Below are 26,277 nucleotides of genomic sequence, written 5' to 3' on the forward strand. Positions count from 1 at the left end.
GGTGGTCTGTAAATGCTGCCTATTATTAGGGATGTTGAGGTGGTATTAATTTTACAAAATGTTGATTCTACATTTTTTGAGTTAGGTAAGGTAATTTCTTCTGCTATAAGAGTGTTTTTTATTGCTAAAAGAACTCCTCCATGATTATCAGCCCTATCTTTTCTAAAAATTTCATAATTACTATTGAAAATTTCTGCATTATAAATTTCAGGATGCAGCCAAGTTTCTGTTCCTGCAATTATGTCTGGTTTCTCACATTCTAATAAAATTTCTAAGTCTGCTGTTTTGTTCCTAATGCTTTGAAAATTTATAACTAAGGTTTTAAGGTATTTTGGTATTACTTCTTTAGTAGGTTTGTTTAGTGAGGCTGTTGTATTAATTTTAGTAGATTTAGGTTTAACAGGAGTGGATCTGGCTAGTGGTTGGTGAGTTTGGTTCGGGATGGTGTTTAGGATGTTGTATGGGTTAGAAGTGTCCGCATCAAAGGAATCAAACAGTCCTGATGTAAACTGAGGTAACCCACACGGTACACAGTGCCATGATGCGTCTTTGTTGCCTAAGGCATAATACACAGGTGTATTCATATGGAGAATAGATGTGTAAATAACGGTTACCCGACAAAATAGATGTGCAAATAACCTTAACAAATAAACAATGTTAACATCATGTCATGACAACAAGATAACACAAGCAATGACGCCATTCTTTTGGTGAGAGTTCATTTATGTCAAAACAACAACAAATCTGTATTTTTGTATGTATGTACATTATATGAATAAATCCGGTGAAATAAATCTATACATATGTATAACAATCCTAGTGTGTTATGTATTTCAGATGTACACACAAGTCATGATAGTAGCCTAATATGCATCTTTCTCAGTAATATCTGAAAATATCTACAAGATAATGACAAGCAAATACAAACCATCTTCTATTAAGATGAGACTCCGTTTTGATTGTTGTATTAAAGATTTACGTTAGACAAACTAGTGACATATATGGCATGATGAAGACAATGAAATGATGGGATTGGTGCACAGGGAGAAGAGTGGGTACTTTTTGAAATGAACTTTAACCTTTTCAGGTCACAAGAATAGCCCCCATGTGGGATCTTTTAATTGCAAAAATATCTAAATGTAAGCATTACATAGAACAAAAGATATTCCAATGTATGTACTACCTTTTGTAAGTAATTGTGTCTTGACATTCAACACATGCAAAGTTCCCCTTTCAGACCTTGCGATCTATAGGGCAGATGATGTTAAGCCTTAAGGTTATCTGTTTCTCTGGCCAACGGTTAACGAGCAGGGTGTCAACTAAGGTCAGGTACCCATTAGAGTTGGGTGGACTCAGGGGCACCCTAAAAATCACGACATTCGAAATCTAAGTCTTCACCGAGATTCGAACTCCAGGACCCCAGTTTCGGAAGCCAAGCACGTAGCCGCTCAGCCACTGCACTCCATCTCAACACATATAGGCCTTTCTAAAAGCAATAGCGGCTATCTTTCAATGACCCTCCTGTGGATCCCTATTAGTCACAGACCTCAGACCTAAGCGCAATGAACGCCCACGCGCCCTGGTTGCTGCACCACTCTGCTTGAAAACTCAAAGACAGCTGAAGACTTTTGGAAAGCAGAGATCTGCTGATAGTCATCTATTCTATTCGGATAACATTTGAACTTAATATAATTTTAAACGTTTTATCTTTGGCGTCAAATAATCAGCTTGCTAAATCTGGACACTTATCTATTTCTAATCTCAACATGTTCAACCATAAGATAAAATCTTGACGGAGAGTTCGTGAATGAATTGGGAAAGAATTGTTTGCACGCCAGGGGGGAATAGGTTTATAAAGTTCGGACGTATATGTCCACTAGAGACTGACCAACTAAGGAAGTGACTTTGACCGGGGGAGAGGGTTTTAATGAATATGTTATGAAAAGATTTCACGACATGACATGAACACATACAGACTTATGTCATCCATTGTTTGTCATCGCTAACAATTCGATTCGAATAGAACAAAAACATCGGGATGATTCCGCATTAAAATGTTTCCACAGATCGATGATATTGTAATTAATTAGAATGGAAACACAAAGAAAACAATCACAAATATACAAACAATTTTTGTGTTTGAAACACTACACAAGTATTTCTAAACAAATCTAGAGGAAAAAAAAAAGTGACATGTGAGTACACTATTTCAAGATAGAGCAAAACATTTTTGTCTTGGTCACAGCAGAATGAATATTCTTTCTTACATTTTCATGGTCATATAATACATAGGATTTTGTAGACCAGGAACACTATACACTATCTGTTAAAAGAATTATTGTACTTCTCTCTCTCAATGACCATCATTGTACTTCTGTCTGTCAGTGCCTAATGCTAATTGTACTTCTGTCTGTCAGTGCCTAATTGAACTTCTGTCTGTCAGTGCCTAATTGTACTTCTGTCTGTCAGTGCCTAATTGTACTTCTAAACCTCTCTTTGTACTTCAGTCTCTCAAAGTCTCTTTGTACATTTGTCTCTCAATAACAATAACTTTCTTTCAATAATATTCAAGCTAAAAATATGATCCATTGTTTTAAGCAATAACTGTGTTTACATGAACTACCTAACAAATATTCAACAAGCAGCATACCATAAGATCATCTGACAAATCTGACTACATAATTAACATCTCTTTCTCTAACCGCACTCTACATATCCGGAGAGAAAAATGCAATGTAGGTTTATACAGTAAATTTCTGACTTAATCCTAAAACTACTAAACGATGCTCTTGACGCTTTCAACGTAGATGTTTCTTCCCAAATGTCTGTAACTCTAGGGTTAATAATAGTTTGTTGGCAATGTATAAGCACAGATCTACAAGTTTGATATAGATGAGTTGACACGGGGCTAGATCTAGTTAGATTTGTAGTGTAGAAGTTCCTATTATTAAAGGTACTGAACTCTTGGCACATTGCAAGTTCTTTGAATACATAACAAGTAACATACACAAATATTTTAAAATAAAATCCTCCTTCAAGGAGCTGACCGCCATACATAATCTGGACTTTCTCATTCTATTTATTACTTGTAATGCTTTTCACTGAGCCTAAACAAAAAGGTTCTAGGACATTCCAGCTAATTGTTACCTAAGACGGTGCACAAATAGTTCATGAACTATGTATTTATTGAACCCTTCACTGAATACAAAGAAACATTTGAGTCGAGTGCGGGAATACCCGCTGAATAGCACGTTCAAAATAGCCAAATTTAATTTTAAGATAATTATATTTTTGAAAAATTATACTAGTCAAACGAGAGTTTTCCCTGCGTGGCCAATTAGCTAGTATTTTTTTTTCATAAAGATATAAATCAACTGTCAAATTTCTAGGAAAATCGTGAAGGCAGTTTTTGAAATACTCGTCCATCTTTAAGGTTCCATCCTGGCTTCTGTGTTCTTTTTAAACCGAGGAAGATTTTGCAAGATAATAGGAAGAATTTTACAAATGTATGGTTGGAAGGTTCTTGCATACATAAAAAAAAAAAGCCCACATTGGCTCACACATACACAGCTTAAAATCATGAGATGTAATTATTAGACATTCTCACACATGAAGGCAAATCCAGAAATACGAAATGATTGATAAATGCTTGCGCTGTAGTCGAATGTCCAAGCTCTTTCCTTTGTAGCACGAAGTATTTTGTAATGTTTAGTTGACAACAGGGATGTTTCAAAATGGCGTCCGTGTTGATTTGGATTATGTGTTTCTAAATCTCTTCCAATCCATATTTTCATTTTGTTTTCATGTATTTCTTTAGCCACATAGCGCTCTCTTAAAAGACCAGAATTTGAAGTCATGACTCAACTATTTTCAGGATTCTCAAACCAACACGGTAACCACTCTGCTAGTGGACAGATTATAAATATGGAAGATTGTAGAGTTATCTATTGTTGGCATGGTCTCCTAAGACTCAGACTACGATTTATAAAGTTGACTAATTCAGCTTATACTACCGTTTCAGTCAAGTACAAATTCTTTCCCTTGTTTGAGATACTAAACAAAATAATTAATTGAAAATAGTTAATAAACTAATTGATTTTTTTAAACTGATTCTTGTGTTGTCAGGAAAAAGAAATAATTGTGCGAAAATTTTAACTTGATCCGAAATTGGGTGTGGGAGAAATAACGTGTACAAACTTTTTACCAGACAGACCGAGTGAGTTAATCTAAGTGTTGTAATAATAAAAAGCAGATTATTGTGATAAACGTTTAATGTGAAAAATTCCCAAATAAATTGCATTTTCACTCTCATTCATATCCCTTTCTATAGTTGAGTTGAAGTTTAGGAATACGCCTTTAAGAGACGCCTTTAGATGACAAGGAATGAATGAAAAGTCACTAACAATAAGTCAGTACTACATTGATTCTACTTGCTAATCTATATTAATATATTTCATGTAAAATAATGTACAGAAATTAAATAAAAACGTTTATGTCATAGATAAATATGAATATAAAATATATATTACTATTAATAACAATATATACAATATACGACGTAATTAAAATATATGAATATATGTAGTATAATGTATAAATATATTTTTCTCCAATTTGACCAGAGTTTTTCTTGTCTATGTTTATTTCTAGGTTTTATTTTGACAAAAGTATTGCTTGAAAGACACCCAGCTCTGAAGCAGACGATTGAGAATAGCAGACGTTTTGTCAAAAGTTTATCAACAGAAAAATGTGACACAATAAATCATTTGGTGGCGGGAAAGAGGGGGGAAAGGGAAGGGGGGAGGAGCTTTTCTCTTCAAGGTGACAGAAAATGATGCCAATGTAACAAAAAACAAAATACAACAAAAAATGGCTTAGAAGACGAAGTCGGGAGTGATGTCCAGTAGCCATGTGATCGAATCCTTCGGAATAGTGTAACAGTCTTGGAGACGAAGCAGTTTTCTTGTTTTTTTCAACATGTTTTTTTTTCGTTTTTTTTTATCTTATTGCACAACATATCCCCCACTTTGACGTCACGGCACAGCGATGGACGCCACAGAAACCTGGTCGCAGTCGGCACGAGGCTTGAGCGAGTGCCACTGGGCCACGGGAGACCTCTGCGACTGGAGCATGCGCTCCCAGTGCTGGGATTCCTGGGGGCCTGTGGCGTATCGACCGATGACCACCCGGCCCACGAAGTCGTCCTTGGATTTGGAGTTGTGGTCCCAGACAGTCACAACAAGGCTAGCGGCCAGTAGCTGAAAGTGATAGAAAAATGTTTGGTTAAAAAATGTAGATAAGAATTTATGGATAGTATTTTTTTTCAGGACTTGAAATGAAGGGAGATACAAGCTTTAGAGATAGGAAAAAACTAGAACTAGATTGAAGTTTGTACAGAGCTGATAAGAGAAAGGTTAAAAGCGACAGAGATCGATGATAATCGTGAATATTGTGTTTCAATCACACTTACAGCTTCCTATCTTACTGTTAGTTCCCCTTTCAGATCTTGTCATGTATGGGGAAGATGATATAAAGGTCATCTGTTTCTGTGGCCTACGGTTAACTAAGGTGTCATGTGGCCAGCACATCGACCAACTGCTTATATTTTCCCCAACTAATGTCAGGTACCCATTAGAGCTGAGTGAACTCAGAGGCACCTTAGAGATCCTGAAATTAAAAATCCCAGTCTTCACCAGGACTCGAACCCAGAATCACTCGGTTCGGAAGCCAAATGCTTTACCATTAAGCGACCATGCCTCTTCTCTTCAAGTGAGTTTACTCAAATAAGTTTTAAAAAAAAAGTAATATTTAATTAAATTATTGCCTTTTTTTCTTCGAACCTCCTCCCTGTTCAAAATATGTAAAATTGTCTGATTTATTGAAAGTAGTCTGGGTGACTTCAGGATAATATGGGTCAGTGTACAGAATATGGGTCAGTGCATAGAATATGGGTCAGTGCATAGAATATGGGTCAGTGCATAGAAGAATATGAGGATACCAAAGACGAGAAGACTTCAAGAACTAATTTTAGTGTTTTTTTATCATATAATTTGTTTTTAAAAGTCCGTCAGTGCTAGTGTAGAAAAACTATAAATAAATACAAGAAAAAAAAGATAAGAAAGATGATAATATAAGAGAGAGAGATAACGAAAAGAGCATTGAAAGGGGAGAATGCGCATGGGATGTGGAGAGAGCAAGAGGAAAAGAAAGCCAATAATTTCTAACGAAAGAGGAATAAAAAAGGTTAATGAAATGTCCAAATTGTTGTCTAATTTACTTTGATTAAATGCTTTAAAAAATCAGAATCCAAGTACTCCGAATAATTGACACTCTAGTTGTTTTACTTATAGTCAATTCACAATCTAACATGACAGTCGACAACAGTATTGCTTGACTCACCTGTTGCTGTGTCAGATTAAAACTCACAGACTCATTAAAAACTGGGTCAATGGTATTCTTCTTACATGTCGTCTTCCTGGTCTTGACAGGTTTCTCCATCTGCACTAAGGTCACCCTGACAAATGGATCTGAAACAAACAAACAAAAAAAGTGAAAAAAAAGGCAGATGGCTGCCTGGTCGTGAGGTTTGCGCGCTGGACTGTCGTTCGGATTTATCGATGGTCGAGGGTTCAAATCCTGCCCGCTCCCATCTCCCGTCGTCCTGCGGGAGGTTTGGACTAGGAAGTAAACTATCTTCAACTCTGAAGGAACATCCGAAACATGTAAAACATTTTACAAACAAAAGTGAAACAGACTCGTTATTACAATTGTTGACATGAGCTATGCTACTTTAACAATTCTAGTTGTGTCCCTTGTCTTAATCCAGGCCAATCGTTATAGAAGGCCTCAACACTGACCATCAACGTCACAGCCTGTGGGAAGTTTAGACCAATAGATCGTTGCCGCGTTGTGCACACCTGTGACTCGGCAACAAGATATTGTTCGAAGCTTTCCACAGGCTGTGACTTTGCAGGTCAGAGTTGAAGCTTTCTATAGCGATTTTGGTCTCGTCTGAATACGACTTGCTAACAAGATGGCGTCCTATTAAACATCATACAGGGTACAGCCCAAGCCAAGTGTTTGTTCTCGATAACATTGACGTCCATCAACAATAAGTTTGTATATTAGTGACAATAATAAGTGTCACAGTCGGGGATTTTTTTTTTATAATCTATAGCAATAAACAACGTGTTTACATTTCCAGAAACTTCAGTTATTTTCCAATCAAAGTAAAAATAGACAAGGGAGTAAAAAATTAGTATGGATATTTCCATTAGAAGGTTCTGGTTCTTTCCTGTCTATTGAAGAAGGAAATTTTAGAGAGAATATCAAAAGGTAAGGGAATAAGCGAGATTAGTAAATACGTTTTAAGCTTCATGTAAAGTCAATTTTTATGGATTTATTATTGAAAATAAATCTCGTATGTTAATTTAATATGTATGTTTCCAGAACTGTATTTAGGTATCAAGCAATTTGAGATACACGGTGATTTATAAATCTAGATATCGTATTCACGGAGTTCAAGATATCTTAGGGGCCCTAAGCTGTAGTTGTGTTGCCAATAGGTAAATTCAGCCTTGTGGGGTCAATCTTTTAATGATTTATACTTGAAGGATAAATAAGTTTTATTTCGTTAAGATTCCCGGGCATACATTGGACTTTTGGTCACCTGACTAACTTTTGCAAATACAAAGACACATCCTATCCCATTGTAACAGTGACAAACAAATAAGAAGATAGTAGCTGTATCTTAATGGGGTCATTACTGATCATCGTAAAGTTGATTTATGCAGACAGGGACATAAAATATGAAATCAATTTTCGGACAGACATTGTGGACATATTAGAGTTAGACTGTAAAAATATAACAACGACTTTAAGATGGCCCAAGAATGGAACACATGCGCCCAACTGATCACAGGAAGTGCCCAAAAGAACATGACAAAGCACTGCGCATGTCAGATACTTTGAGAAAAAGAGAGAGCGCGGGGAACTTGAAGAAATAATTCAAGTAGTTTGGCTTTAAGGAAGGTCCTTGGGAAATCCAAAGGCCAAATGATGATCAATGCGATAGCGACCACTTACCAGACCCGCCCACCAGGTCCGTTTGCAAAAGACCCTTGGCCTTGATGATGTCCACCGTTAGCCTCCCAGCAGACGGAAGGTAGTTAATGGACAGGAGAAGCTCGCCCAGGTCTTGACACTCCTGGAAAATAAAAGAGAAAAAAATAAATGAACAAACGTGTTTATGATGACATTGAATCTATATACATAATTCTCTTCTTCCCTCAACAGTTTAAACGAGTAGTAAGGAGTAAAGGAAAGATCACTCTGCGGATATTTATTTAAAAATTGAAAACGTGCATAGTCTTATCTTATATAATACAGACGTTACTTTAAAAAAGAATATGATTACGTCCTACGCGAAATGCATTCAATCATGCATATTAACCAATGATTTAAATTCTGCCAAGTCACTGGTTTTACTGGCTAGCTCAGGCAACCCATTCCATGCTCTAATAGCACTAGGGAAGAAGGAGTATTTGTACACATTTGTCCTAGCATATGGGATAGTCTAGCACATCTGCCAATCTATAATCATATTAATTTAAATACTATCATATTCTACTTTCATGTTGTCTTCTTTTATTCTCTCTCTCCTTCTCTCTTTTTCTCTTGCTCTTCTTCTTATCCCCTTCCCTCTCTTTCTCTCTTTTCTCTCTCTCATTTCATCTTTTCTTTCTCTCTCCTCGCCTCTCTCTCTCCCTCCGCCCCTCAATCTCTCCTTCACTCTTCTCTATCACCTTTTCCCTCTCACCTTTTCTCTCTCTCCTTCCCTATCTCTCTCTATTGTCTCTCTCCTCTCTTTCTCTCTCTCTTACCGTCTCTCTCTCTCCTTCCCTCGCTATCTTCTCTTTCTCTCTCTCTCTCTCTCTTACAGTTATCTAGTTCTCTCAAGTTGTTCAAATCAGAATTCCGTCCAGTCTGAGAGACTCATTCAAGAAACTTTCAAATCAATACAGCGAGCGTGTAGCTTGTGTCGTTGTCCCTGTCAGGTTAACGCGGGTGACACGGCGCCCCCCCCCCCATCCCCGCCATCCCTATACGTCACGCCCCTAGCTCTCGGCGCCTTCTCGCCCCTCGAACTAGCTGACTCCTTACTCTCGGTTTTAAAAAACAAAATGAGAGGGCAAGGGCGCTAACTCGCCATCGCTGCTGGTGCCAGGATCCAAGGATCTGATTCTCAGTCTTGACGTCACAAAAGGTAGAAGGAAACACACCGGGGGGAGGGGGGAGTGAGAGAGAGAGAATAAGAGGAGTGAGTGGGGAGGAAGCAAGAGTTACGGAGGGTTGTTTTGAAGACGAATGACGTCAATGACAAATCAACCTGATTGTCGCGACTGGGAAGTAGGTCACGCGATCCAGGCAAAGGAATCCGAGACATAATCCAGGCAAAGAAATCCGAGACATAATCCAGGCAAAGAAATCCGAGACATAATCTAGGCAAAGAAATCCGAGACATAATCCAGACAAAGAAATCCGAGACATAATCAAGGCAAAGAAATCCGAGACATAATCCAGGCAAAGAAATCCGAGACATAATCTAGGCAAAGAAATCCGAGACATAATCCAGGCAAAGAAATCCGAGACATAATCCAGACAAAGAAATCCGAGACATAATCCAGACAAAGAAATCCGAGACATAATCCAGGCAAAGAAACCCGAGACATAATCCAGACACAGAATTGAGTTTTCTAATGATTAACAAATCTAACAAAAATGGAAAGCTAGAAAAGAAAAAAAAAATCCCAACTATTACCTAAAGCCAATTTGCGAGTCTTCTAAGAAAGAAAATGAAAATCCTATGAAGCGGTCTAGGGCAATCGCTTTTACTTTCCCTATCAAATCCAGAACTCCATATTGTTTAAACGTAATCTGATAATGAAGATGAATTTGAACACACATTCAGAGATTTTACGTCGAGTAAACTACACGAGAAATAGCTGATACTTTTAAGTGATGGCACTTTAACTAAACAGACACATATTACCTTTAAAAAAAAACAAAGCAAAATATTTACATGATACTTAAAAAACAACAACAAAGGTTATATAAGGGGAAGAACTGCATATTTACAGACATATATCCTTATACAGTAAGATGTAATTCCCTTGTCGATATCAAACAAAATTAATTATTTACCACTATTTAATTAGCTAATTTGTTAGTTTTGATTGATTCATGTTTTTTTTTAGGAAAGATAAATAATGTGCAAAGTTTCAACTTGATCGGAGAATGGGAAGTAGGAGAAAGAAGGTGTTCAAAAGTTGTCCTAGACAGACGGACGGACAGACAGACAGACAGACAGACAGAGTTGATATAAGATTTATAATAAACAAAATATAAAAAAATCCTTTAAAAAAATCTTATCTAAGGAAAAGAACTGCGCACTTACAACTATATAATAATGTAGAAGTTATTTCCCTTATTTGAAAAAAAAATTGACTAGTTGTTTTTTTCTCCATTGATTCGTGTTTTATTATATATAATTAATAATTGTTCAAAGTATCATCTCGATCGGAGAATGCAAGTGGGAAATATAGCGTTAACAATTATTAAAGGGGACCAAACCCTGTACATTTAGCTATATTTGTGATTGTGTGTATCAAACAAAATAATGAATTTCCAGTAGTTTATAGACTAATTCAGCGGTGGGCAACCTTTTTCTACTAAGGGCCGCATTATAAAAAAATGTGTTTGAATGGAGGCCCACATAATATAATATTAATATATTAATGTTATTTACTTTGATAAATTTGCATTTTTAAATCTGTGGGCACACCCGATTTCTGTAGGTGTTCGCGGATAGCATAAAGCACGCTGGCGTGCCGCATGTGGCCCGCGGGTCGTAATTTGCCCACCCCTGCTTTAGACCATCAATTTCCGGCCTTTAGAAAAAAACAACATTTTCCGAAGGTCCCAACTGAATGTCGAATTCCCTTTTCCCACTCTACACTTTTCTGGTATCGTGCCATGTAAATAAAAAGAAATATCGATTTTGTTTTATTCCTTGTAATCGTTTCTTTTTCCTCACTTTTGAATGTAGCGAAACGACAAGGCTACCAAAATATCATTTCTGGCTCGTAAGGGACGTAAGGCAAGTTAACTCTTTCTCTCCGTAATTATTTACCACATTCTGATGGAATCAACGTTGGTATCGTCGGCTAGGAGAGAAAGAGTTAAAAAAAAATAAATAAAAGAAATCTTATTTTTTTGTGCTAGTTATATTTCTACTTGATATATAGACTGCGACCTTTTGAGGAAATACCGAAAATAAAATACAAAAGGTTTGATTGAAGGCTTTCGGTTTTTCGCCGCAAATTGCGTTGGTCACGATCTGTCAAAGGCGTGTCTTAGTGAGTGCCTAGGAGGTAAAAGGAACCTGTGTACGAAATTTCAGGCGAATCCGTAAGGCAGTCGATGAAATCTATTGATGCATGAGACAGTGGTAACTTACAAATATATATTAGACTTCCACGCTAATGTAACTAAATCTAGTTCATAGAATTTAACAAACTATTAAATTTTTACTCTACATTAACAATGAATCCTATGACAAGGATGATAAAAATTTGACATTCTATTTATATTTTCTATCTCATACATGAAATGATGACTTCATGACTTGTTTTCAATGTAGAATAATGAAACAAACCAATAGTTGGTACGCCCTTCTCTCATGTAAAATAAAATTATTTTTACTTCATTTGTATAAAATAGTATGTTTGCATTACATAGAATAATAAGATTTATTATAAAATTTAAAAATAGTTGAAAGTTTATACAAATACACACATACACATATACAAACAGAGTGAGAGATGCAACTGTTTAGATTGAGGACAATAAAGTTGATGAAATAAATAGGGTACGAGAGATAATTGTGTGAGTGTGTGTGTGTGAGAGAGAGAGAGAGAGAGAGAGAGAGAGAGAGAGAGAGAGAGAGAGAGCGTATGCTGTGACGACATCAGTACATAATCGAACAAAAAAAAAAACATTGACCCTATCGACGTAGAAGGTTATGCCAACATGGCAGCAGGCCTGATTTGTGAGCAGGCACGTCTGCGTGGAGCTATCACGTGGGATCCGAAAGGGAAGTGACTCCGGAGTAATGGAAGAATTACGGATCCCGACCAATAAAGAGTTGTGGCCGCCGATAATGGATGCACTCAGGACACTGCTATAACTCTATCTGACTCACACACAGACGTGATGGGACACGAGGCACAGAATCCATTAGTGAAGAATGTCCCTCTCTATGCATGCACGGCACAGAATCCAGGGGGGAAAAGGAGGAAACGCAATCTTGACGTGAGTTACATGAGTTACCTGACTTTATGTGCACATACAAGTTACATGACTTAAAGTGCACACACACACTACACACTATACGCCTCGCTTCGTTAAAATGCATACACACCCAGAAAAACATATTCATACTAATAGTATTTATGATCTATTAGGTCCGACGAGTCATTTATCATTCGGCCATGCCACTACACGAGTACACATATCATAAGCATAAAAAATGTAAATCCAAAAGCGAAAGTAGATATACAATACATAGTGTCCACAGTTTAAAACTAGATGTCAAGGTATACTCACTCGATTTTCTTAGTTACCAAGAGGTTTAAGTCTGCGCGCATAATATGGCAGAAATCCCAGAACCGAAACACGATATTTTATTTTTAAACCCAGAGGATACATTCACGATTCCCCAGCTTCTAACCACAGAGATCGAGGTCTTGCACTTAACATGATAGCTACAGTTTCAGAGAACGAAACCAGGGATAAGAATGAGAGGCCGACAGAAGAAATGTAGGTCAAGACGATATCAACTAATGGAAGGGCGTGTCACTTAACATGAGATTTGAGTCCTGGCAAAAGACAGTTGAATGGAGAAAAACGGTTGACAGATCATGAGTGGTGCCCCAACGGTCTATCAGATTAATGGATATGTAAAGGTAAAAAAAAAAACTAAGAGAAAGTGTGCAGTCTCCTTGGTAAAGCTGTTCACTATGTGCAAGTGAATGTCCGATAGCTAGGGGCGAAGTGACTAAATGACCAGCTGAGATTCTCAAGACACAAATGATGAAAGTGTATCCAAGCACCAAACGTTATGGTGGCCTGACTTTTTATTTCAATAGACGTTCACATTTTGAAGTGTGTGTGTGTGTGTGTGTGTGTGTGTATGCGTGTGTGTGTGTGAGTGTGTGTATGCATGTGTGTGTGTGTATTCTTATGTCTTCTTAAATACATATCGGATTAAGGGCCGGTTCGACGTATGGTGTCGACGCCTAAAAGACGTGAGAACCCATAATACCGCTCCCTCCCCCCCACACACACACCGTCAGTTAAGCCCGCAGTAACAACACTCCTCTTTAGAAAATGTCAGTATCTATAAGTATAGATAAGCCAGTGTCTATAAGTATAGATAAGTCAGTGTCTATAAGTATAGATAAGCCAGTGTCTATTAGTATAAATACGCCAGTGTCTATTAGTATAGTAAAGCCAGTGTCTAATAGTATAGATACGTCAGTGTCTATTAATATAGATAAGCCAGTGTTTACATGCATAGACAAGCCAGTGTCTATTAGTACCGATAAGCCAGTGTCTATTAGTGCAGATTGATATTTCTGTTGTATAAATTTGTATGTTGTTAATACACATGTATCAGACCAGCAAGCAGTATTCAATGTGTTAACATTACATCTCCATGGCAATGACACATACCTTGTTTCCGGGGGACAAGGGTTTCCACATGTGACCTCCCTTGATCAGGTTGACGGTGTTCAAGGGAAGCAAAACTTTCCCTATCAGCCTGTGCCTGGAGAACTTGTCAAAGTCCTTCAGGAGGATCTCCAGCGTCCGCTCTTGTGCCTCCTGGTACTCCATGTCAAAGCTGAAGTACTCGTTCCAAGAGGGCTCCTGCGTCTTCCGCTGTACCGTGGTCTGCTGGGATGCCTTTTGGTCAGGCAGAAGTGAGATCTTACAGTAAGGGTTGGAGTGGGCCATGTCTTGCTTTGTTTCATCCAGGCAATACGGCGGGGGCAGATCTTTGGCTTCAATGATCTTCACCACCAAGACCTGGAAAAATGCAAATAATCTTCGATGAACTTAATCCCCAGAAAGGTTTTCCAATGGCAGGGCCCATTTAAGTGAGGACACAAACCCGGGGTACCCACAAGAAAGGGGCCTCCTCAAAAGAGCTAAAGATAATAGATATATCCGAATTTTGATGGGTCAGAAACTTTAAGTTTTTTTCATCCTTTTTTTTCGCAGTTTTACGGCTGGCAAAAATGTCGTGATTAAGAAGTGTACGCTTGTAGCATGTCCGTAATAGCTCCGGATTTACGACTTTGCGTCTACCAAGGGCCCTACTCTCCACAAACTTAAAAATACACACTTTTTTAAAAACTAAAATATGCCTAATAAATATATTTTTTTTTATATCCAGTGCCTCTCTGTACCGAAAGTGTTAGTGTGGATTTTAAAGAGCTTCATGTGCGTTCGCACACATCAGTATACTTTGGCAACCAGCTGCTCTCCAGCCTTCTGTTAGATCACCATACAGAATGTCTTGTGGGAGTCGACCTCGTGGCATTCTGTGAACGTGACCAAGCCGGCCTGAGCGTCTACTGTTGATATCAGCACGGCTGTCCTGGAGACCTACTCTTCACAGAACTTCTTCATTGATTATTTTATCTTGTTTATTTTTTAAATCTTAAGCATCGGACTTGGTAGACATTCAGCTTTGTTTTTTTAGCCAGAGTAGGTGTATTAACATATACACCAGTAGGCTATATTAATGGATATGGCAGAGTATTAACAGATATAACCAGCGTATTCACAGATATACCTGTGTATTCTCAGATATACCAGTGTATTACAAGATATACCAGTGTACTACAAGATATACTAGTGTATTACAATATATACCAGTGTATTCACAGATTTACCAGTGTATTACAATATATACCAGTGTATTACAATATATACCAGTGTATTACAATATATACCAGTGTATTAACAGATTTACCAGTGTATTACAATATATACCAGTGTATTACAATATATACCAGTGTTTTACGATATATACCAGTGTATTACAATAAATACCAGTGTATTACGATATATACCAGTGTATTACAATATATACCAGTGTTATTACAATTATTACCAGTGTATTCAAAGATATATCAGTGTATTAACAGATATACCAGTGTATTACCTTGGTAGTAATGTCGTACTTAAGACCAAAGTGCAGTTGCCCCAACTGAAACTGCGCCAGTTTCTCTTCGTCTGTCAGACATGGCTCCTCCTCTGGTTCCACCTCGTACAGCTCCCGCTGGAAGTTCTCCACACTGATCTCACTCTCACTTGGATGACGTCGCCTTGACCTTGGCTGGACGCTCTCTCTGCGGGGAAATTAAAGAAAGTTCAATAGTAGAATGTAGCGCTATAGTTCCGATGACTCACTCATCAATCTGACTAGTTTAATACGTCAAATGTGTAAGAACTTTTAAATAGTTTACAATGGAGTTTAATGGAAATTAATTGAAGCTAATATAAAGCATAATTTAAGAACTATAAAATACCCAGTAAGATTTTGAGTATGCATAGCATAGAGGCACACGCCGACGAATTCAAGCATAGAAACACACCAATTTGACATTTTTAAAGTTTAGAGGGTAAACACGTACTTTCTTATAGGTGCTGTATAAAATGTGTATAGTCCAATGTGGAGTAAATAAGATTCTACTGCTATTTTTTTTGTTTTAGGCATTTATTAGTGTGATACAAATTTTGTAAATATAATTATTCTAGATTTAAACAAAAATTAATGTACTTACTTATTAGCTGTCCAGAATTCTATAGGCTTCATGTCGATGATAGGAGTCACGTGACGCTTGCTGTCCGAACTCAGTCCGCTGGCCGACGAAACAGAGTCAGTCCTGGAGTTGTCTGAGTCCATTCTCTCCCTTTAGTAAGAGGGGAGATAACAACACATGTTTTGTTTCATGAGTACACGTACATATTAGTACAGGAGTATATGGTGTGTAACACGAACATACAGATTTATCACACAGACTGCATCACGAACATGCAGATTTATCACACAGACTGCATCACGAACATGCAGATTTATCACACAGACTGCATCACGAACATGCAGATTTATCACACAGACTGCATCACGAACATGCAGATTTATCACACAGACTGCATCACGAACATGCAGATTTATCACACAGACTGCATCACGAACATACAGATTTATCACACAGACTGCATCACGAACATACAGATTTATCACACAGACTGCATCACGAACATACAGATTTATCACACAGACTGCATCACGAACATACAGATTTATCACACAGACTGCATCACGAACATACAGATTTATCACACAGACTGCATCACGAACATACAGATTTATCACACAGACTGCATCACGAACATACAGATTTATCACACAGACTGCATCACGAACATTCAATTTGAAACAGACAGACCGTAATGCAAACGTTCAATTTGAAACAGACAGACCGTAATGCAAATATTTAACTTGAAACAGACAGACCGTAATGCAAATATTTAATTTGAAACAGACAGACCGTAATGCAAACATTCAATTTGAAACAGACAGACCGTAATGCAAACATTCAACTTGAAACAGACAGACTGTAATGCAAACATTCAACTTGAAACAGACAGACTGTAATGCAAACATTCAACTTGAAACAGACAGACTGTAATGCAAACATTCAACTTGAAACAGACAGACCGTAATGCAAATATTTAATTTGAAACAGACAGACCGTAATGCAAATATTCAATTTGAAACAGACAGACCGTAATGCAAATATTCAATTTGAAACAGACAGACCGTAATGCAAATATTCAATTTGAAACAGACAGACCGTAATGCAAACATTCAATTTGAAACAGACAGACCGTAATGCAAATATTCAATTTGAAACAGACAGACAGTAATGCAAATATTCAATTTGAAACAGACAGACCGTAATGCAAATATTTAACTTGAAACAGACAGACCGTAATGCAAATATTTAATTTGAAACAGACAGACCGTAATGCAAACATTCAATTTGAAACAGACAGACCGTAATGCAAACATTCAACTTGAAACAGACAGACCGTAATGCAAATATTTAACTTGAAACAGACAGACCGTAATGCAAATATTCAATTTGTTACAAGAAACTCGTTTAGCTGATTCTGTTGCAATCCAAGAAACAGTCTACACCCATTAGGAAGACAAAGCAGCAAGTGAAGTAAGTGAGCACGGCTGCCTCAGCGTTAATCAAGATCAAAGTTCTGCTAAAAAATCTACACACCTACACATATAAACGAGTAACTAAGTAGAATGTAGACATAGCTGCACTACAAAAAAACCGCTTAACCAAATCTGGCTCAATCCAAAGTCTACACCTTCTTCTGGCAAGCTGCACTACAAGAAACCCGCTTAACCAAATCTGGCTCAATCCAAAGTCTACACCTTCTTCTGGCAAGCTGCACTACAAGAAACCCGCTTAACCAAATCTGGCTCAATCCAAAGTCTACACCTTCTTCTGGCAAGCTGCACTACAAGAAACCCGATTAACCAAATCTGGCTCAAATCCAAAGTCTACACCTTCTTCTGGCAAGCTGCACTACAAGAAACCCGCTTAACCAAATCTGGCTCAATCCAAAGTCTACACCTTCTTCTGGCAAGCTGCACTACAAGAAACCCGCTTAACCAAATCTGGCTCAATCCAAAGTCTACATCTTCTTCTGGCAAGACGAAGCAGTAGTGTTTAAACGGCACGACGTGGCTTCGCTATAATTAATACACTGCTGAATACAATGGAACTAAACAACAACGGCCCAGAAAGATTCCTATCACTTCGTCAATACATCAATCGGACATGTGACTATGATAAATGCTCATTTTCCTATCTTGAGTTCTACCTCAGAGGCTAAAGACATGTTTTATGGCAATTTCATCTCTTGTCAAATAAAATCCTGCAAACGCTAAAACATTTAGAAGCCTTGACGCTGAAATACTAAAGGCATTAAGCCCATCTCAACAACAATTATTCCAGGAATCGACATTACCGAAAAAATCAACCTCAAAATTAGAGACAAGAGCAAACCAGTCACAAATAACAAGCAAAAATTTAAAAAGCCAAACTGGCAAAAACTTCACTCTGATTTCTCAATGTAAGGCCAGAGTTCGATGACGCTTTTAGTTTATCTTAAACACACGATTGCGAAACAGAACGTTTTGGCGCAGCTATTTAGGCGCAGTCGTCGTTTTGGCGCCGCGTTTTGGCGTAGGAAATTTTGACTTAGCTTTGAAAAGAATGATACATATTATGTTACGTATGTTTGTGTTCAACCATATTTTTAATGTGATGAAAAAATGTTAATTTTGTCCTTTAGATTATAGATATAAATTTCTTGTGTAATTATTATTACGTCCTTCACATCTAAATGGTGAATAGAATTTAATATTGTCCAAAAAAATCAAGTGAAAAGTGTTGTTTTTTAAATTAAAAAAAAGTTTTAATGTGTTATAAAAAAATTTGGTGTTTTTATACTTGTCAAAACTTCTAGCGTCAAAACGGCCCGCGCCAAAACGATGGCACTAAATCGTAGCGTACTGCGAGACTGTTTTTTTTTCACCCCCACTACGCTGTTTCATTTGAAACAAACTAAATTACTCAGGCTTCAAAGGGCACAATAACAGCAATTCTAAAATTACTCAATCTAAACAATTAACCTTAACCCTTACCCTTCTTTAACCGCTCCCCCCCCCCCCTTACCTTACAGCGACTCTTATCGGAAAAAAAAAAGCAATATTGCAAAACAAGGATGCTCTTCCTTTCAAAGCCAAATTTCATTTAATTGATTCTAGTTCTTTTGTAGCCTACACCCACGCACTGCTGTGTTTTGCATTGAGCGACTTCCAAGACAACAAAAAAAAAAGTAAAAAAAATCAACAGACTCGCGTCGTCAACAGAGCATGGCTCAAGGCCATCACAGCGACACAACACATTGCCGCCAAGACCATTTGACCATGACATTTCCCGAGCCAGCGAGAGTTCGCCTCGAGCAGAAGCTCATCCAAAACACCAGTCGGGCGAACATTCAAACCCAGAAACCACGGGCAGTTAATGTCTTCAATCAATACCTCTGCCATCAATGCCACCTGATCCTGCCGAGGACATCAAACGGCCCAGCCGTATTAATATTGCATCACACATGACAGCTGCCAATTGTTAAACGCTTTGTCAAGTGTTCAACGTCCAATCCGCACACACATACATCTCAGTGGTGCTGACAACTACAGCGTTTTTTTTTGTTTTGTTTTGGGCTACACACAGAAAGGAAATGGGCAGGGTCGTTTCAATTTTTTTGTTCATTTCTTTTTGTTGTTTTTTTACAAAATCTGGGTTATGTTCATTTTTTTTGAAAGCGATAGTAATAAAACAAAAACGACTTTTAACAGTCACAGCGAATGTTTTTAAAATCTATTAGAACCGAGGTCGTTTTTTCAATGCTTATATCAACGTAGTCCGTCTGTCTGGTACAAAGTTTGTACACTTTATTTCTCTCACTTCCTATTCTTGGATCAAGTTGAAACTTTGCACATTTGTTCATTGTCCCTAACAAAATATAATCAATAACAATGTAAATAATTAATCTAAATGGAGAATGGAAATACATGTTTCAATATTGAGACATATGGCTATAAGTGTGCAGTTCTTTCCCTTTTAAAGCTTTGTTTAAAAGAAAAAGATTTTTATAATTTGCTTGTTTTCTTTTGAGAACAAGTTTAAGTTCAGACATTTAAAATGTGTTGATGTCCAGTTTGGACAAAATTGAATCTGTGCGATTAGAAATATGTTTACCAGTTGTTTTTTGTTGTGCGCAATTTCATGCTTTTGGCTTTCTCTATGCGCTTTCTCCTGTCACTTGTCTGGACTAGTTGGGAAAAGATAAGTCTCCTGTCACTTGTCTGGACTAGTTGGGAAAAGATAAGTCTCCTATCACTTGTCTGGACTAGTTGGGAAAAGATAAGTCTCCTATCACTTGTCTGGACTAGTTGGGAAAAGATAAGTCTCCTATCACTTGTCTGGACTAGTTGGGAAAAGATAAGTCTCCTATCACTTGTCTGGACTACTTGGGAAAAGATAAGTCTCCTGTCACTTGTCTGGACTAGTTGGGAAAAGATAAGTCTCCTATCACTTGTCTGGACTAGTTGGGAAAAGATAAGTCTCCTATCACTTGTCTGGACTAGTTGGGAAAAGATTAGTTGCATAATAAAACGTGTTCACTCAGCCAGGGCTCAAGCTTCCTCAAGGGGACTAATTCAACTTATACCACATTTGCCAAGTACGATTTCTTTCCCTTGTTAATACCATACAAAATAATTAATTACCAATCAATAATTAACTAATTTTTTAAAAAAATATTCTTGTTTTGTCAAGTATAAGAAATAGTTGTGCCAAATTTCAGCCTTATCCTAGAATTGGTGTGGGAGAAATAACGTGAACAAACATTTTACCAGACAGACAGAGTGAGTTGATGTAAGCTTTGTAAAAACTATTGCCTGTATACTGTCCCATGAAATATTCCAAAATCAATCATGTTACTAATTACTGACCATTTAAGATACGATTAGATACACAAGTACTCTATGGTATAAAGAACATTTTAGTTCCAGAAAACGTAAGCTCCACTGCAAAAGACTTAAGGAACGACCAAACACTGGCAAAGAAGCTTTCTACTTGAATCTGAAATGATCTATTACAAAAAAAATAAACGAATCTATAGACAGTGAGAGAAACAAAGAACAAAATGGTGCCTGTTCTATTTAATCAGTTTTCTGACCAACCTGTAGCTCCGTACACTTTCGGCATTGCTGCTTGTGGAGTCAAGCCTCGGGTGGTACTGCTCCATGCACGTGTGCTGGATGTGAAGCCTCTGAGGCTGGACCTTCTCCTTGCCGGACGTCGACCAGCAGTCGCAGCATGACGGACAGGTGGCAAGGTACTCGTATATTTTGTTCCAGACAGTGGCAGACTATGAAAAAAATAGAGGATACCCAATCAAACTAATCCTTTGTTTCTATAAATAAATGGTTGTCGACATTAGGGCTCCAATTTAAATACAAAGTAAAACCGCGTTGTTCATATCAACAACAACATTGAAATGTGTTATTACAATACCTCTAGTCAAGTCTCAAATTACAATTGGGAGGTCAAAACCGTTTGATTGTCAAAAGTGTTGAGCCGAAGGAGTGGGCAAAACCTTCCGGGTGGAATGTACACGGTTATCAAAAAACGGCTCTAACGATTTTCCCAGAAATTTGAAAGTTGGTGTATATCGCTTGGAAAAGAATTACTAGCTCGTTGAAAAAAAACGGGCAAAACTCTAGCTTGACCGTTATAATTTTTCGAAGTATAAAAAAAAAAAATTTGGGTAGAGAACTAGAAAATGTTTATCTTGAACAGACTCTATGTCTTTGGGTATTACTGCATGTAGGTCCTATTCATTCAGTGTTGAATACTGTTATAGACTTTATTGGGAATTTGACGAGATTATAATTAGACTATTTTAGACGGACCTGGGAATTATGGGAATTAACTAAATAAGGAATTATGGGATGGATTTTAACGGTAGTAGACATTAGTAAGATAACAACGACTCACTCCTCTTAGTTAATGGCGAGACCTTCTTTTGTAGTAACTGTCGACATTTGGACTGTGCCCCTTCATTTTCTGGATTACATATCTTTTGTTAAGTATCTATCGTTTTACTTAAGTATATTCTACAAGTTGTTATATGTTGTTGGTTGAACGAACTCCATCTAGACCTAAATATACATCTCAGACATCTGTAATCTGTTCTACTAAACAACCCACAACAATACATTGATGTTTAGGAACATTTAGCGCATCGTCTTAAGTCTAGATCTAAAGTCCTATTATTAAAATTTTATAAAGTCTATCTTCTTCTTATATAATACAGACGTTACTTCAAAAAAGGAAATTATTACGTCCTACGCGTCATGCATTCAGTCATGCATATTAACCAATGACTTAAATTCTGCCAAGTCACTGGTTTTCCTGGCTAGCTCAGGCTACCCATTCCATGCTCTAATAGCACTAGGGAAGAAGGAGTATTTGTACGAATTTGTCCTAGCATATGGGATGAGGAGTGTGCTTTTAATTTTTGTGTCTTTCTGAGTATTTTTATTAAATTTTGTTTTTGTATTTGAAGATTATGGTTCAGTGTTTTATGTATAATATAATCATTGCTCTATTTTGTGTCTGTTCCAGTTTCTTAATGTTTTCTTGAGTTGGGGGGGGGGGCAAACAGAGGATACATATTCTATTATTGGCCTAACTAAGGTTAAATAACATATTAGTTTTATGTTCTTATTTGATTTATAGAAATTTCTTTTAATAAACCCTAATGCTTTGTTTGATTTTTTGATAGTTTCATCAATATGGGGATTCCATGACAGTTTTTCATTTATTATAACACCTAGGTATTTTGCGTTTTTAGTCTGTGTTACTTGTTTACCATGAATAAGATAAGTTAAATTAATTTGTTTTAGCTTTTTTGTTACTCTTAATAGCTGACATTTTTCTGAGTGGAAAGACATGCTCCAGTTTGATTCCCATTTCTGTAATTCATCTAATTCTCTTTGTAAAATTTCTGTATCTTGTGTTGTTGTTTTTATTGTTCTATATATTATTGCAACCTTCTGCGAATAATCTGACTTCTGTTCCTGAATTAATGCAATTTGGTAAATCGTTTATGTAAATTAAAAATAGTAGATATAGTAGATCTACACATTCGCTAATAAAAAATTCGTTTGTGATTACGAGAAGAATAATCGTTCAATACATTTTACAAAGAAGGTATTGAATTTAAAAAAAAATAAAAATTTTAAAGTTTTTCTTGCTTATGATTTTCTTGTTTTCTGTTCATGACATGACGTTATAAATTACTCTCGGCCAACAGAGCCCCTGAAACGACTGGACACATTTTAATAAAAGATCATTACGCAGCTCAGAGAGCTCGGCTCAGAATAGATACGATTGCTAGCTCTTCCAATGCCTGGAGCTACTTGGCACCGCTGCTAACGTTTCTTGTTACTGTTAGTTATTGTAACCAAACAGAGCAAGATTCGTAACGGCTGTAACAACCTGAATTAGCTTTAGTATTCGATCTTTATTGCGTAAGAATCTTTGGATCATTTATCATCCAATAACACGGAGCTGGTACTTAATTCCAATGAAAATATTCAAATTTCTTCAAAAACATTTCGCAGATTTTCTAGCCTATGCTCTTCAAGTAAAGATACGGCCCAGAATTGAAATTTTAAAACAGAATTACTTTAAAAGAATTTGTGTCGAAGTTTTAGAGCCACTTTAACGTAGATATTCACGAAATTTTTTCATTCGCAAATTTGTTTCTGAATTAAGGGCCTCACGTGGCACTCTTAGGAGGGTTTCAAATAATTCAATATTCAAAACACAAGCTTGCTTTGCCCCGAACAGGAATCCAAGATGCCACAGGCTTCCCCGCCCCACTCACACACACACCGTTTAGGAATTCCTCCTTAAGTTGGCATAGAAATAAGACGAAATAAAGGAATGCAGTGACAAAATGTTTGGGTTTGTTTTACATTTTTCGGATGTTCCTTCGCAGGAGCGTAGCTAGGGATTTTCTATTCTTTGGAGGCCGGGGGGGGGGCCTTGACCTCCTTTGGGCCCCCTGCATTTGCGTAGTATTTAATTTTTAATGTAAAAAACACTAATTTGGGGGCCCCCCACATGTTGGGGCCCGGGGGGATTGTCAAATTCTCCCCCCTCCTCCCCCCACCCTAGCTACGTAACTGTTATTTCAGATTTGAAGATTATTACATCCTAGCCCAAACTTTGCACATGAAGCCGGACTAACGAGACGACAATCCAGAGCGCAAACCACGGCCAGGCAGACATGGGGGTGAGCATGGTGTGCTGGTGTGTGAAGACTACTTTTAGAAGTAAACACGTTTGACATGCAGTCATTTTCTTAGCGCAATATTATTTCTCTAGTTCAGACTCCACACAATAGTCTGTCACTGACAAGCTGCCTTCATGTTTAATTCTCTTCATTAAGACAAGAAAAAAAAATACTGACACGTGAAAACAAATCCTAATCAATAGAAATAGGAACAGAATCATGGTTAGGATTTTAAAATTATGAAAAGTAATGTCCATACCTTCTTATACCAGGTCATATGCTCCGCAGAAGTCATTTTGATCCTCACTCACGTCACGTAGCAGAAGTTATCCGTTGAAATAAATTTTCCCTCCTTCTAACGTATGGCCGAGATGTTTCCTTGGCAGGTCGATTTTTTTTTTTTAATCAAGCGAACGTCAAATTGGCAATCGATTAATTGAAGGGATAGATTGGCGGATGCTGGTCCAATGTTAGCCAGATGATCGACTAAATTTTATTTTCAAATGTGAGATATATGTCTGAAAGGCTTGCCAATTAAGGAGTAATAATCCAGTTTCCGTATCTCATCATTTCACGGAAACTGGCTTTGAAATGTGTCATGCAGATGGCCACAGAAGTCATCCTGGTAAAGGTTGTAGCTAAAGATGTTAAAGATATATGGTTATAGGAATCTTTTTCGCCTCGTGAATGCCGATCTATAATGCGAACAGTTTTGAAGGTTTCTAGAATCAATAAACAAATTGACTAAACAAAATACAGCAGGATGCCAAAAAACAAAAAAAACTCTTTTCAATTCTGTTACATTTCAATCAAATATGGCGCACATTCAAAATGTATATCCGTGGATTAAACTTAATATTTCTCAATGTTCAATACTTTGATCGATTGGTCGATGCTCGAGTCTCAGCATTTCTCAATACCTGGTCATTGGATTCCAAACATTGTCATTTCTCTACAGACAGTCACGTTAGTTCAATTGTTCTGACAAATGATATCTCGTGAGAGTTAAAAAAAAATAATTGAGAATATTATTCCGTTAAGTTTTTCTGAGGAAATAAAAAAAAACAAGATTTATTTACAAGGACATTACACCTATGCTATTCTATACATTGTAAACACAACAAAAAGAATTACTTTAAATAAAACATAGTTTTGGGTATTTTAAACCTATTTGCGTGGCTTATTGTAAACCTAAGACTATGTATAAATGTACTATAAACCCAGCAAGAAGGTCATGGCTGAATTATGTACTTTAATAATAAGGCTGGAAATCGTTGAATCCAAAACAACTTTTTTGTACTGGTCTCTATAATTTATTTTTACAAACAGAATTTAGATAAGGCGAATGGCTTGGAGTGTGTCTGGGCCTTACTTTGAGTGGAGTGTGTCCGGGCCTTACTTTGAGTGGAGTGTGTCTGGGCCTTACTTTGAGTGGAGTGTGTCTGGGCCTTACTTTGAGTGGAGTGTGTCCGGGCCTTACTTTGAGTGGAGTGTGTCCGGGCCTTACTTTGAGTGGAGTGTGTCTGGGCCTTACTTTGAGTGGAGTGTGTCTGGGCCTTACTTTGAGTGGAGTGTGTCCGGGCCTTACTTTGAGTGGAGTGTGTCTGGGCCTTACTTTGAGTGGAGTGTGTCTGGGCCTTACTTTGAGTGGAGTGTGTCTGGTCCTTACTTTGAGTGGAGTGTGTCCGGGCCTTACTTTGAGTGGAGTGTGTCTGGGCCTTACTTTGAGTGGAGTGTGTCTGGGCCTTACTTTGAGTGGAGTGTGTCTGGGCCTTACTTTGAGTGGAGTGTGTCTGGGCCTTACTTTGAGTGGAGTGTGTCTGGGCCTTACTTTGAGTGGAGTGTGTGTGGGCCTTACTTTGAGTGGAGTGTGTCTGGACCTTACTTTGAGTGGAGTGTGTCTGGGCCTTACTTTGAGTGAAGTGTGCCTGGGCCTTACTTTGAGTGGAGTGTGTCTGGGTCTTACAACAAACAACAATATCCAAGAGATGAAACTGAAATGTATAGAAACACATTTGTTGACACAACAAAAGGCTTGTCTTCGAGTGACACAATATACCAGTTCAACATTTGTAGCATATCATTTACTTCAAAAAATGAAGGTATTACAGTATTCCGTACTACGTCATACGTCTGCTCGATTATCCTCGATATTGTCTGAAAATTGAGTTCGTTTGT

At 37.5% G+C, this 26,277-nt stretch overlaps 1 protein-coding gene across 4 annotated transcripts in view; it reads right to left on the bottom strand.

The window, feature by feature from the left end:
• Positions 1-702: 702 nt before the first annotated feature.
• Positions 703-26,277, bottom strand: part of LOC106061276 (synaptotagmin-17-like) — a 43,275-nt gene continuing 17,700 nt past the window's right edge. For 2 of the 4 annotated variants that reach the window (XM_056019058.1, XM_056019057.1), the window contains exons 2-9: positions 24,359-25,145; positions 20,975-21,162; positions 15,915-16,043; positions 15,293-15,479; positions 13,795-14,148; positions 8,086-8,206; positions 6,400-6,527; positions 703-5,258 (exon numbers count right to left, since the gene is read on the bottom strand). In XM_056019058.1, the coding sequence (XP_055875033.1) occupies positions 5,034-5,258; positions 6,400-6,527; positions 8,086-8,206; positions 13,795-14,148; positions 15,293-15,479; positions 15,915-16,043; positions 20,975-21,162; positions 24,359-24,394 (1,368 nt within the window). In that variant the 5' untranslated portion in view covers positions 24,395-25,145 and the 3' untranslated portion in view covers positions 703-5,033. Of the gene's footprint in view, positions 5,259-6,399; positions 6,528-8,085; positions 8,207-13,794; positions 14,149-15,292; positions 15,480-15,914; positions 16,044-20,974; positions 21,163-24,358; positions 25,146-25,471; positions 25,713-26,011; positions 26,094-26,277 lie in introns of those variants that run through there. The other 2 variants (XM_056019059.1, XM_056019060.1) reach the window with 2 other exon arrangements.

Source organism: Biomphalaria glabrata, chromosome 2 (genome assembly GCF_947242115.1).
Source record: "Biomphalaria glabrata chromosome 2, xgBioGlab47.1, whole genome shotgun sequence".
Lineage (NCBI taxonomy): Eukaryota > Metazoa > Mollusca > Gastropoda > Planorbidae > Biomphalaria > Biomphalaria glabrata.